This window comes from Cupressus sempervirens, chromosome 3 (genome assembly GCF_028749045.1).
Source record: "Cupressus sempervirens isolate cs-2001-9-10 chromosome 3, ASM2874904v1, whole genome shotgun sequence".
NCBI classification, from domain to species: domain Eukaryota; kingdom Viridiplantae; phylum Streptophyta; class Pinopsida; order Cupressales; family Cupressaceae; genus Cupressus; species Cupressus sempervirens.
In genome coordinates, this window is record NC_143120.1 from 417,196,746 (window position 1) to 417,212,661 (window position 15,916).

Here is a 15,916-nt window from a genome sequence, read left to right on the forward strand (position 1 = left end):
TCATTCAAATATAATATGCTATAGATCGAAATTATTCATATACTAATTACAGCATGCTTTTCTGTTACATGATGCTTGCCAGCATCGCACGTTTCATTGCCATATATGTATTACTCCCTTTTTAAGATCTTCCTCCGTTATATTCTATATATTCTCCTATATCCCTATTAATCAGTGTTCGAGGTTTCATTTATCTTTCCTTATCTTAAAGGTCTCATCTCTTTGACCAAACATATTTTCTCATTCTAGTAATCACACCTCACACCTCTTGCAAATGAATCTTTCCGATTAATGAATCACTTGTATTTTTTCTTATGATACTGATTGTTTCTCTAATTACAGAGTCACCTTTAAATCAATCTTGGTTGAAATCGCTGACTAATAATAATCTGATTATTGGAGTGCCATTTATTGTTGCATTCAACAATCTCTTCAAGTATAAACCAATACAAATATTATTTCCTAAAGTCATTGCTAGTACCATAATTGCTTAATTGTTTATCTCATCACGTGTATTGTTCTATTCCAGATTAGCTTTCATTCGATATCTTTTACATTATTGATAATCTATATCGTAGTCTCATAATTAATATCACACATGATATATTTTGTATATACATGTCGCTATCCATATTTTTGTGATGTTGGTCGCTGTCAATGGTAATGGCTTGATGAGTAGATTTATCTGAATCACGGACAGATTTATCCGAGTCACTGACAGATTTAACTGAATCGCCAACCTGTATCAGTTTGGATGGTAACCATTGTATGATTTAATCTCCCGTTGTTTGCCTTTGTATTCTTAACCATAGTTTCAAAAAACGGCGAAATAGTGCCAAAATCGCGATGTTTCGCGATCTGCAAAGCTAGACGATTAAATCGCACATAATATCGGCTACGATTTTTCCATAAAATTGCTGTGATTTTTCCTGCATAAACCACCAGATTGCATGCAGAAAGAAGCCAAAAAATGGAGGCAAAAAGAATAAAAACGTTGACCAAAAATATAATAATAAAAACGACAAAGTTGAGCCCGCAGAAGCTAGGTTTTTTTAAGGGAAAGGCTATGGTGGCAGAAAGCCAAAAACCATTGTCGAAAAGACGACTTCTCATCAATCCAAGTATTTATAGCCGTCGATGTGTCCAATTCGGGTGTTTAACCCCAAAATATATTCTCGCTGTAGACAGTCATTTCTTCTGTGTCTCGCATGATTACGAGCTTAAGCAGCAACTGTGCTGTTCCATATGAGTGCTAGAACTCCCACAACCTTTCTCGCCACATGTTTGTGGATCTACAAAGTTTGCAATGGCCTGCGAGTTCGTAAAAACCCCCACCACCAACATAGCCACAACAAGATGACAAAATCGACTCATTTGACATAGAACAACTTGTGTTCTCATAGTAACAACTCTTAACCATAAAACAACTATAAGGATTGCAACCTAATCAACAATAGCAATTGATAACTTGTCTGTATGGGGGATTGAGATATGATATTGTGGCAGAGGAGTTGTTTTCTTAAATACATGTGCTTAATGATAAAAAATAAAATAATAGTTTTCAAGTATATTATTGATTATACTAGGCGGTAAGGATTTTTCAGTTACAATTCTTTTGCTCTATTGTTTTGTTTAAAAAAAGATTTTATTAATATGTTTATAGTTTATATCATATGTTCAACCTTTTATACAAATTTTTAAAGGATTTTGTTAATATGTTTATACCAATTTAACTATTTTGTTTTATAACATACATAGTATTTTTAATTTTACAATAATAACATTTATTGTTTATTACTATGTATTATAAAATTTATACTATAATTGTTGTATTTAATAGATAGTAGTTAAACTTAAGATTAAGATTAAAATTTATAGTTCTTTAAAGAATATTTTAATAAATTGTATATTTTCAAATGTTTGATAAAAGTGCCGATTTATTGTCACATTTTTCACCAATTTCGAGATTGTTAAATTTTTTTGGGCCCGCCGAGATATTGCCGAAATTGAGTTTTTCAAGTATGTTCTAAATAGTAGAATATGCAATCAGCTATACACTAGTACGTTAGCCATGCCAAAATTTCCTTTTGGACATGTATTTTCCTTAGTTCTTCTAGAATATAGACATACATTATTCCTATTGATAATTTTATGTACGACAGGTAGAATAGTGGATTCTTTGGTTTATTAACCATCGTATCTTGTAGTGGTAAACATACTTCCTAGATATCACATCTTGTAGCTTATTATTCACTTCAATTGCCTTATGGCTCGGTCTTTGACTATCGACCTTACATGGACTTTTGTTGCTATTATTTTTTAGTCTTTTGTATTGCCACTTTTTTCATCGTGCTTTAGTGATTGATCCTTTTATTATAATTTCTTTATTTATTTCTTATTTTATTGTTATTATTAAATCTGAAGGGGGATATCACAGTCCTTCCCTCCTCAAAATTGTTTGTCCTCAACCAATTACATGTCTTTTTTATTGTAATTTGATCCTAACGTTTGGTGACTTGAGACAAGTTCTCTCTCATTTTCTAGAGATGATCTTAGGCCATTTTGTTGTTAATCGAACTTGTCAAAATCCTATTTTCCTAGTAATATGTCTCAGATTTATCTTTCAAATTACTCTATTATTTTAGATAAACCAAGTAGAATCATACTGAGAGTACATACTTGAAAATATATGCTTCAATATGTGAAGAGACGAAGTAGACACAAAACAAACACATTAATACATAAAGACATGAAGCATGTACATTGATGCATGAAAATACAAAGCATACACATCAATGCATTAAAATACAAAGCATACACATAAATGCATGAAGACACAAGCATACATAAACTATAGGCAACATATGCCCATTTTTTTGCATCCAAATTGATTCAACTTTAAAACTCGATGAATAATATCATACAACATTCAAGATAGTTAACATATATAAGCCCTGATTCCTTATGTCTCTCCTAGCTCAACCCCAAGGAGAGTGTGAATTTACTTGTTGTAGGGCGCTTGACACAAATAGGCTTCCTTAAGGCATTGGGATTGTATGTTCATACCCATCTTGGGATTTTCTCTCAAGGCATTGGAAATACATATACTAACCCCTCTTGGAATTCACCTATCTCGTGAGGATTTACTCTGCCTTCCCCTAGACAACACCATCAACTCTTGGGGCTACAACCAAAGATTAAGTCATAGGCTATATTAATATCACTTGTATTAGGACACTTCAAATGTATATTCATATGATATATAACTATATATTATAACTCTAGTCTTATTTATATTATTTTTACGTACGATTCATTTACATTAGTATAATTCTGTACCCTAGAGGATGGTAGTGCTCTGATACCATTTGTAATGTCCTCTATTAGGTTAGATACAATAATCGCATATTTAATTTAAACTTAACATATTTGTCCTAAGAACAAAAATATTTATAAAACTAACAATAATTCATGTATATCCAATCATATTACCATTTGGGTTAAGGTTGGAAGGTGTAGGTATTACCCAACTTGCCTAGATATTAACTTTGCAAAGAACTCCCTTTAAGTTTACAGTTCCAAGTTCGTATCCATCAAGGCTTACGAAATATTGACCCGTACCCTATCTCAGGACAAAGAACCATTGCTTGGATTTATACAAGCCCCTCCTTGATAATATTACACATTTCTCTCCCATAAGTCAAATAATAATAAGATTAAATTTTATTTTCTATATACAATTAATTAATTTATAGTGACTCATTCATTAATATTAGATATAGTGACCCATTCATTTATTTCTAATATCATTCATCGTAAAATTATATCAATAAGAATTTATTCATATACTAATTATAGCATGTTTTGCTGTTACATGATGCTGGAACATGATGCTTTCCAGCATCATAACATGATTCACTGTCATATATGTATATCTCCATTTCTGAGATCTTCCTCCGTTATATTCTATTATTCTCCTATATCCCCACTAAACGGTGTTTGAGGTTTCATTTATATTTGCATATCTTAAAGGTCTCATCTCTTTGACCTGACATATTTTGTCATCCTAGTAGTCGCACCTCTTCCAAATGAATCTTTCTGATTAATGAATCACTTGTCTTTTGTCTTATGATATTGATTGTTTATTTACAATGGTAACTTTAAATTAATCTTTGGTTGAAATTTCTGACTACATCTGATTGTTAGATTACTTTTAATCATTGCATTCAATAATCTCTTCAATTATAAACTGATCTAAATATTCTTCCTTAAGTTACTGCTAGTACCGTATTTGCTTAATGGATTATATATCACGTGTATTGTTTTATTCCAAGTTAGCTCTGATTCAATATCTCTCTCCTTACTAGATTATTGATAATCCATATTTTAGTCTCATAATTAATATCACACATGATGTTTTTGTATATACTAGTCGCTAAACTCTGTACATATTTGTGTGATGTTGGCCGCTGTCAACGGTAATGTTTCAATGACTAGATTTGTCTGAGTCACCAACCTCTATCAGTTTGGATGGTAACCATAGGATCAGTTTCTTTTTGTTCGCTTTCATACTTTTAATAATAAAGTATCAGTAGTCAGTCTTGAAAAATTCGATTAGCTATATTGTAGTCAGTTAGCCACGTCAGAATTTCCTTCTGGGACATTTGTATATTCCTCAGTTTTCCCAATAATCATAATCACACACATTCCTATTGATAGTTTTATGTCCGACTATTACATTAGTCGATTCTATGGTTAACCTTCGTATCTTGTAGTGGTAAACATGCTTCCTAGATATCATGTCTTGCAGTTACTTATTCACTTGAATTGCCTTATAGCTCAGTCTTTGACTATTGACCTTATATGAACTTCTGTTGCTATTAACATCTAATCTTTTGTATTGTCACTTCTTTCATTGTGCCTTAGTGATAGATCCTTATATTATAATTTATGTATTTATTTTATTATTATTATTATTTAATTCTATTTCTGAATGGGGACATTCCACATACCCAAATATTTTTCTGTTTTCTTATCATTTTGGTTGAATGCATTTTCTTGCCCCTTTCTTTTTCGTTCCTTTTTTCATTGACTGGAAAGAAACGATATGATAGTTTTAGACACTGGTGGAAAATTGGGTTACAATTATTATTTTCTAATGATAATCCAATCTAACAAGCTAGTTCTTACTGCTTGTAGATTCGAGTTCATTGTGCTGAAGCCTTGGGGACACCTATTGTGGGGGATTTTAAGTATGGATGGTCTATACACAGGACATGGTTGCCAATGTCCCAAATGGACCTTAGTCAAGGGGTTGCAACAGAGTACAGTAGGACTGAAGAGGCCAATGTGGAGGAAGGTAGTGTGTTGGCAAAAACACCCTTGTTACACCTTCACTGCAGAAAATTAACAATTCCTAATGTCAGTAAGGCCCTGGAGGAATTGGATTTGCCAGATCAACAAGATGCCAATAGTGACATGCTAAAATTTGTTGCACCATTGCCTTATCATATGTCAGCAAGCTGGGATTTTATGTCTTTATGTATGGAATCGCAACAGAAACAAGCTTCTACTTAATTCAAGTGGTATGCTCTGCTTGAGTGTTACCTTCATCTTCAAGAAATATGGCATGCAAGCGTATTTTCTAATTTGTCAGTGTACATTATGTACTTTAGTCTTACATCATCAAAGATTTGCCTTCTGTTCGCACTAGGAGATAATTTGGACGGAAAGTTCCCATTGAAAAGCACAAGCATGGAGATAGTTTGAACAGTTTTTCTCACTGGAGTGCAAAATTCTTTTCTAAAAATCAACATATTGAAAAAAGAAACTGGAGCTCCAATTCATCAGTTTTTCTTTAGAAGACCATTAAACAACATCTCCTTAATCTAAGAAATCTCTAGGTAGGGGAATCTGAATCTCGAAATCATATGACATTTCTTTTCAATTTTATGCATATTTTAAATGTACATGTTTGGCACCGTTTTGACTCCTTTTTAAATTGTATGGGCATAAGACTATAGTGGCTGAAGAGAAATTTACTTTTTTCAACTTTATTCCTAGTTCTTTTTCCCTGATCTTGTAGCAACTCTTGAAGCTGGGTAGTTTGAAGTCCAAGGATAAAAAGGACATTTAATTTGAGGTGGCATTCCATTATCTGTGTTCCTTTTTGTGATTCTAGAGAAAACATTTTGTATGTTCAAATATTAGTACCAGTTTTGTGTCAGCTATTGAGAAAATATATATATCTACTATTCTTTGAAATCCATTGATAAACTTTGCTTGTTATACAATAATCCACTCCAGAATATATCTCAATCGACTATGTTGCCTTTACTATGAAAACATTTACTGAGTTTTGTGTCCTCTACCCTCATTTTCAAAGACCATTCATTATTTATCCAACTTTGCTAGGATGTTTTACGAGCTTTTTATAAGGTATCTATGCATTGCAAGAAGAAAACATTTGATTGTTAATAAAAAAAGATCTCAGACAAGAGTTGCAGGATACGTTAGCCTCATCATTCTAGAGCACGTTTTCAGAGGACATTTTATAAGTCCATCTCTAACATAAGTAAACTGATGCAGTCTAACCTTTCACATGGATATGGCTTTTTATAGAAGAAAATCATTTAATGGCTTACCAAGGCTGCAATGCTAGTAGAGATGCTTGTAAGATACAATGAAGGTAGTGTGTGGTTTAAGTGAACAAGGCACACTTTCAGAGGACATTTTATGTGTCCATCTCTAACATAAGTTAACTGATGCAGGCTAACCTTTCACATGGGTATGGCTTTTTATAGGAGTAAATCATTTAATGGCTTAGTTACCGGATTCGTGCCCTAGAGGCTTGATCCGGATCTATGGCTGGATTTGTTTGGATTTTTTTTTTTTGGTATAATTTTTTTTGGACTTCAAAAAAAATCGATTATTTTCTCAAAATCATTATGGATTTGATTCATAGATCCATACCAGAATCATAGATCCATACCATCAAATGATTTAGAATTATAGATTCATAATTTGAAAGGATTTAGTTTTAGAATCATGTATATTTCTCTCAATTTTTAGCACATATAATGCACGCGCGCGCGCACACACACACACACACACATGAATCCTCTATGAATCATAATTGGGGAAAAAAAACACAAATCCACGAATCTGATTCACGTGCTTGAATTGGATTCGTTTCACGAATCAGCAACTGAGTTTAATGGCTTACCAAGGCTGCAAATGCTAGTAGAGATGCTTGTAAGCTACAATGAAGGTAGTATGTGGTTTAAGTGAACAAAAGCAAAGAAAAAATGTTGTTGGGCTTAGTTACATGCACAACTTATGAAAACTAAAGGAAACAAAAGCAAAGAAAAAATGTTGAAGGGCTTAGTTACATGTGCAACTTATGAAAACTAAAGGAAACACACAAAACAACTCTTGAAAGAGTTATACAAACTAAAAGAAAAATAAAAAGCCCTGTGCAACAATTTCAAGTGTGACAATTACAAGAAAAGATTTATCTAACTTTGGATAAAGAGTTCTAAGAAACAATGCTTCAAGTGCAAATTCCATCCATAGGTGAAATGATTTCTAAGATTCCTATTTCTTGTCTTTTTAGGGAGTTGCACGATATATTTTTTTTTCCAATTTGTTTGTATTAGGAGTGTGGATTGAAATTATATTTCATTAGTACATAATTAAGGACAAGTCGAAGGGGTTTAGTTTGGTTGAAGCAATGAATTCTCATTGTGGACACCTTGGTTCAAATCCCAAGAGGAACATCTTTGTGGAATTCTAAGTTGTGACTCTTGGTCTTCTATTGGTTGTATTTGTCTCATTTGTAAGAAGTGGATTCTAAGTTGTGACTCTTGGTCTTCCAATTGTTGTTTCTAGTGTGATTGCTCAAAATGAGCTTGAATAAGTTGTAATTGTTGCTCTTAAGGAACACCTGATATGTAAACGATCTTAATATAAACAAAAAGAGTTCGGGGGACAAGGTACTTTTGAGATGATTATGGTGCTTTCCTTGGCATTGAATCCTGGTGATAAAATTAAGGAACATTGTATCATCCTTGCGAATTGTATGTAACCAATTTAACAACAATGATCCTAGAATAACAATTTAAAAAACATTATTCTACTTATATATTCTATCTTTTAACTCCCTATAAAGTTTGCACATCTCTAATATTTCTTATCAGATTTTAATTACACCTTTGAACACTTAAAACAAGCATTTGAGATACTCTGTAAAAGCCCTTACAAACATTAGCTGTTTCCACACTTATCTTCGAGGCAGCTAGAATGATGTAAAGGCCAGTTGGAAGATTAACCTTTCTCTTTCCTATAGAAGGGTAGGGGAATGTGTTAGAAACAATAGTCCACCAAGATAACTGGGGGTGGGGGGGTGTTGGTGAATTAGTTATCCAATTAAAACAATTATCAACCTTAATTAATCTTAACCATTCAATCAAAGTAAAGAACAACCATACCAAGATGCACATACACAATTACACCAGATTTGTTAACTAGGGAAACCCTTGATCAGAGGGAAAACCTTGGTGGGAATGATGCCCACAAGATGATTTACTAATATAAATATTTCTTGTTAGAGGATGAACCCTGTTAGGAGTCTATTACAACATTTAGTACATATAAGTCCCTGTTCGGAGACTTTGAATCCTTGTTAGGAGATTCCAACCTTGTTAGGAGTTGTGCCAACCCTGTTAAGAGTTGTAGAAGGCAGAAGGACCCACTTTCCAAACAGCTTTTGGGGCAAGACCACCGAACTCACTGCCCAACTGATCTCTCAACTATTCTTTGCAAAATAATTGTCTGTACTGTACTTTAACCTCTTTCCTCTATCCTGTCAACCATACCAATCAATGTCAAACCTTGTAGACTAGGTCACGAACCTTGGATCCAAATACAAAACTTCAGATCTCACAATAAAACCTCGGTAGTGAAGTTTTCTTCACCTTCGCCCTGCTCTGCTTATCTTCGCATTTCTCTCTTTGTGCTTCTTAAGATTATTTATTGCATTCCTTGCATGATAAAGGAAAATGTCCTTCCTTTATATTGAATCCATAAAACAATTCCTTGAGTCGGCTATTGCACTTTCTTAATTAATTATTATAGGACCTCATTAAGAACATGTTACACTTAGTGATAACATTGATCTTTCCCCTTGTAACTTGAATAACTTTCAGTACGTGTGTCATTATGACGAGTGAGTTTAGCTACGCCATCTCTAGAATGTCTTTTTCACATCTTTAACTTTGGCTTCTCAGAATAACAACTCTGTTAAGAGATATACCAAGTTTACCGGAACATGTTTTTGCAAACCTGCATAACTTCTTCCAGACTTAATATCTTATGCTTCCGAGGTTAGTTGCATATACTAGACACTTACAATTATCTCCCTTTAACCTCACTTAGTGAAAATGCTCATCTATTTGTTCATACCAACTTGATCTTTACCACTATTCTTCTGTAAGATACCATAGAAAACTGTTATGTTGACATCAATTACAAACACAATCAGGAATGTAACATGTCATCATGATAATGATCTAATCATGTTTCTACGATACACCCCATAGAAGTATTATAGACATTCATGCTTGCAACAATATCCCCCTTTGACATTGATGGCAACATAGTTGAAAAACATCTTGTTCCAAAAATGCCAACTGAAAAAGATTGTTATTCTTTCCTTTCAAAACTTTTTCATCAATCATCATTCTCCCCATTGATATACTTCTATGTACTCTATATCAAACTGTTTTTCATGCTGTAATATCTCCCCCATTGATATCAATGTCAAAGGTTTCAACAACCATCAATCTCTACAACAACTGTCTCTAACTTGCTCAAGTGTCCAAAGACACTGTTCAAAACAACATCCAACAAGAGTCCTAGATGACTTTGTCCATCACAGATATTGCCCCATATAGGAAGCATCAACATTCAGTCCAAACAAACAATAGTTCTCTGTTACATTGGATTGATGCACTCTTGCATCATCTACTCTGATTTAGGAAGGGGCATAACCCATAGCATACCTTGGAAATACTCAAAAGTCTCTTTGGAAAATGCTTGGTGAAAATATTTGCAATTTGCTCTTTGGTGCTTACATACTCCAATCTAATTTCCTTTTTTGCAACTTTCTCTCTCAACATGTTATATTTGATAGAAATGTGCTTAGTCTTAGAATGCAACACTGGATTCTTAGACATATTAACTGTGTTTGTGTTATCACAATGTATGACAACAGGTTCATTGAATTCTATCCTTATATCCTTCAGCATCTGTTTCATGCAAACAACTTGATACAATTGTTTGCTGCTGCAACATATTCTGCTTCTGTTGTACTTTGTGAGCTACAACCCTACTTCTTGCGTAACCAAGAAACCTATCTTCCTCTAAGACAGAAGGCTGCACCATTGGTGCTCTTTTTCTCATCCATATTGCTTGCCCAATCAACATCAGTATAAACATATAAATTGAAATCATTAGATTTGTCATACCATAATCCGAACTCTGGTGTTCCATTAAGATATCTAAATATCCTTTTGACTGTTGCATAATGTGCTTCTTTCGAATCATCTTGAAATCTTGCAACATTTCCAACTACATTTTCTCTATAAGGCCTTGTGTGAGTCAGATATTAGAAACCTCCAATCATAGGTCTGTACTTCTACTCAATAGTAGGTGTCTCATCCTTTGTAGATAACTTGTGTCCAGTTACCATAGGTGTTCCAACAGGTTTACATGTTTCCAAACCAAACCTTTTCAATAGATCTTTCAAATACTTAGTCTGAGAAATAAAGGTTCCTTCTTTGACCTGCACAATCTGTAATCCTAGGAAATATTTCATCTCTCCTATCATGCTCATTTCAAATTCCTTTTTCATTTCCTCTGCAAACTTGTCACTTTCATCATGTCCTCCAAATATGATATCATCAACAAATATTACCAAAATCATCAATCCATCATCTATTTCCTTCTAGTATAGATTACTATCTACCACAACTTTGCTAAATCCAAGCTATGTTAAATGCTTGTGTAACTTTGCATACCAAGTTCTAGGTGCTTGCTTTAAGCCATACAATGCTTTCTTCAATTTTCATATTACGTCCTTGCCATCTGTTAAAAGAAAACTTTAGGTTGTTCTATGTATACCTCTTCTTCAAGTTCTCTATTTAGAAATGTTGATTTGACATCCATTTGATACACTTTGAATTTCTTATGTGCTGCATAGGCTAAGAATAACCTTACTACTTCTATTCTTGCCATAGGAGCACAGGTTTCATCATAGTGTATTCCTTCTTGCTATGAGTAACCTTTACATACTAATCTCGCTTTGTTCCTTACAACTTCACCTTGTTCATTCATCTCATTTTTGGATACCCATTTTGTTCCTATCACATTCTTGTCTGTAGGTCTGGGGACCAATTCCCATGTCTCATTCTTCACTATCTGATCTAATTCTTCTTTCATAGCTTGCTTCCAATAGTCATCTTTACATGCTTCATCTGCATTCTTTGGTCAAACTTGAGATATCGGACATAGTTCTTCATTGATTCTGCTTCTTGTCATCACACCTTTATCTCTGCTTTTGATGATCTACTCTGGTGGATGATTCTTTGTCATATTCTTGTCAGAAGGTGTTGTTATCTCAACTCTTAGCTCTGTTGAAGGTTCTGAGCTTTGTCTATGTCTTTGCTCATCTTCATTTTGCAAATCATTTTTAGTTTCAAAGAATACTTCATCATTCCTTGGTTTTGTAACATTCTCATCATCAGAATTGTAATCAACTACTCTTTCTTGTATCCTAAATTACTCATCAAATCTTACATTTCTACTTTCAACAATAGTCTTAGTTCTCAAATTATAATCTCTATAAGCTTTGCTTTTCATTGAATAACTAAGAAACATACCTTCATCACTTCTAGCATCAAACTTACCAACATCATGCTATCGAAAATTCTAAAATACTTAATTGTAGGTGAGTGACCAAGCTATATTTCATAAGGGGTCTTGTTTGTGTCTTTCTTGACTTGCACTTTGTTCATTATGTAGACTACTGTATTCAAAGCTTCTCTCCAAAACGTCTTGGATACATCATTCTCAGGTAACATAGCTCTTGCTGCTTTTGTTACTGACCTGTTTCTTCTCTTTGCAATTCACAGAGCTGAGAATTGTCTTTTGATTCCATTAGCTTCACAAAAGATGTTAAACTCATTTGAAGTAAACTCTCCTCCTCCATTTGATCTTAAACATTTAATCTTCATACTTAATTCATTCTCAACTCTATTCTTGAATATCTTGAATTTATCAAATGCCTTAGATATTTCTTTAACAAATGCAATTCACATCATTCTAGAAAAGTCATCAACTATAATCATGAAATACCTTTCACCATAGAATCCTTTAGTCTTTGTAGGACCATTAAGATCTGTATTTACTATCTCCAACTTTGCTTTAGTAGTAAGCTTCTTGGTGGGAAAAGAAGTTCTGGTATGCTTTGCCAATACACACTCTTTCCAAATTGTGTTAGTAGATTTAACAATCTTAGGAAAATCTCTAACTGCAAACATACTACTAGTTTTCACAATGCTGTCAAAGTTTATATGACAAAATCTTTTATGCAATAACCCACTGTCATCTACCTTAGCAACCAAACATGTCATTTCTATGGGATTCAATTGAAATACATTACCTCTAGATCTGGTTCTTGTTCCAATTACCTTTCCATTTTTGTCTCTGATCATGCATGTCTTCTCTGTGAACTATAACTGATAACCTTTATCCACTAGTTGTCCAACACTCAGAAGATTGTGTTTCAAAATATCAACAAAATATACATCGTTAGTTTTAGTCTTACCATCAAGAGTTATAGATCCAATACCTTTAACATGACACAATGCATTGTTTCCAACTCTGACAATGCCTCCATGACTTTTGAAGTCAAAAAACTTGTTCATATCACCAATCATATGATGTGAGCAACCACTGTCAATTATCTAATCAGATTTCTTTTCAACCTGTGATACCAAAGCCATTTTCTCTGGACTTTCTTCTTTAATAGCTACAATACCTATTTCATCATCACAGGCACTTACTACTTGTTCATCAAAATCATCTTTCATTTGCATACAAACAATCTCTATCTCTTCTAGGTTTGAACTTTCTTTTATACTTTTTTCTATCTTTTAGCAACACTTAGATGCATAATGACCAAACTCATTACAAGTCCAACATTAAAAAATTTTCTTACCATCCTTTTATCTTCTTAATATAAGGGCTACTCCTATCTTTCTGTCCTCATCAAATCTGCTACTGCTAGCAAAATCTCCTCTAGCACTTGTGCTCCTCGATAAACTAGGTCAAATATTTAGGGCATTGAAAGATGTTTATGTTTTGATCAATTCTCCAAACTGTCTAAGCTCATTCTCAACTGCTTCAAGTCTCCCAAGTAATGTTTCCTTTGTGAAATCTTTGGTACAAGAGATCAACAACTGTATCATTTGAACTGCTTGCTTTAATGTTAGCATTAAGCTCTTCAATACCTTCTAGATCACCTCATCATCTTGCTTGGTTCCTCCTTGAGATCTGATACTTGGAGTAATTTATGATATCCTGCCTACATATGTTCTTATAGATTCATCTTCCATCATTTCAGCATCTTGAAATGCACAAATCCAGCTTTGTAGCCTCAACTTCTTAAAATGTTGATTACCTTCAAAACTATTTTCCAAAGCTTTCCAAATCTCATGAGAAGTATTAAGTGATTTTACTTGGTTGTACTTAGGAAGTGCAGACAATAGTGCTTCTCTAGCTCTCATGTCGCACATGAAAAGTTCTCTCTTCATCGGTACAAGATTCCAAAGCACTTTCAACAATAATTGTCATTTCTGATTTTGTCAAGATCCAATATCCTGGACCCATACACAACAAATGTGTCTTTATCTTTTCCTTCCAACTGTCATAATTTGTTCCATCGAACTTTAGACTATTGTTTCTGAATATGTTTCCCATGAATCTCCCAAAGTTGTTAAACTTTACCTTGAAGGACCTAAAGCTCTGATACCAATTGTTAGAAACAATAGTCTACCAAGATAACTGAGGGGGGGTGTGAATCAGTTATCCAATTAAAACAATTATCAACCTTAATTAATCTTAACCATTCAATCAAAGTAAACAACAACCATACCAAGATGCACATACACAATCACACCAGATATGTTAACTAGGGAAACTCTTAATCAGCGAGAAAACCCCAGTGGGAATGATGCCCACAAGATGATGTACTAATATAAATATTTCTCCTTTGAGGATGGACCTTGTTAGGAGTCTATTACAACATTTAGTACATATGAGTCCTTGTTAGGAGATTCCAACCATGTCAGGAGTTGTGCCAACTCTGTTAGGAGTTGTAGAAGGTAGAAGGACCCACTGTGCAAACAACTTTTAGGGCAAGACCACTAAACTTATTGTCCAATTGATCTCTCAACTATTCCTTGCAGAATAATTGTCTGTACTATACTTTAACCTCTTTCCATGTTCTGTCAAACATACCAATCACTGTCAAACCTTGTAGAGCAATGTCATGCCCAAACTAAGAGGGAAAAACACACACAACCTTTTTTTTTTTTTTTTTTAATAATATAAATAATATTAAACATGCTCTACATTTGATATGACTAAGAGAAGTTTTAGTACAGGTTCCCTACATTGCATCCTAAGATTTTAAACAAGAGGACGATAACATCGTTAAAATTTTGCATCTTTCATTATTAGATTAATAGTGATAAATTTATGATGTTGCATTAATTTATAATGATATGCAATCAAAATTACTTAAATAACAATGTACCTAAATTCGGAATTAAAATTACTTGCAATATCGAATCAATCAAACCTACGTTAAAACTTATTTTAATAGCCAATTAATCGATAAATTTAATCTACTTAATGGTTAAAACAATTAGAGTACATTTGAATCAAAACTAACTAAATTGGTATTTACAAAATCAAGCATAACTAAATAACTAAAATTATTAACAATTACGACAAATGTCCTGAATCAAAACATGACATAACCTTAAACTTTATTAAATCAACTAACTATACTTTAATCAATTTAAAGTTTCTTCTTAAACATAAAATACTAACTTAATTTAAAATTTTAACTATATTACATTTAATATTAAACTAACTTTAAACCAAATACTTTAAAATGATACAACTATTCTAACATGATCTTTTACTAATTTTATTAACAATTTAAACAAACAAAAATAAATAACATATACCTAAACTAACATACTAAATCAATACTAAATCTAAAACTCAATAAATTAATAAAATCTAACTATAAAGAATATACATTAACCACTAACTTATTTAAACATTTAACTAAAACCCAAAGTAAATAATAAACTAACATACATATTTTAACATTAAACTTAACACTTAAAACAATTTAAATCTATTTAAACACTAAAACTAACCTCAAATTAATCTACCCTATCCTAAACTCCCTACACCTCCTACTGCCTAGGCCTAGTCTTCCCCCCCCCCCCCCCCCTGCGCGCGCTCTGCCCGAGGTCTGCATCCGGCAGGTCGGGCCTATGCAGGTCAGGCCTCCCTATGTCTCGCGTGGGCGGCGACTGCACAGTCTGGAACGGACGCGTGAGGTGGCGTCCATCGCAGAGACAACGACAGGTCCCAAGCCCACGCGTGAATGAGCCTCCCCAAGTGGGTTTGAGCGCTCAGCACATGAAGGAGGGAGGATGGGACGTGCGCTGGCAGGAGGTCAGTTTTTAAAGAAAATACATAAGCCTTACAACATTTAAACCACATGATGCGCAAAACAGGGAGGTGGATTTTGGGGATGGGAGGTGGAGACAGG

At 33.6% G+C, this 15,916-nt stretch overlaps 1 protein-coding gene across 2 annotated transcripts in view; it reads left to right on the forward strand.

Annotated features, from left to right (window-relative positions):
• Window positions 1-5,969, forward strand: part of LOC149566795 (RNA pseudouridine synthase 4, mitochondrial-like) — a 145,731-nt gene extending 139,762 nt beyond the window's left edge. For both annotated transcript variants that reach the window (XM_089820106.1, XM_089820107.1), the window contains one exon: window positions 5,200-5,969. In XM_089820106.1, coding sequence (XP_089676232.1) covers window positions 5,200-5,577 — 378 coding nt within the window. In that variant the 3' untranslated portion in view covers window positions 5,578-5,969. The remainder of the gene's footprint in view (window positions 1-5,199) is intronic.
• Window positions 5,970-15,916: the final 9,947 nt, after the last annotated feature.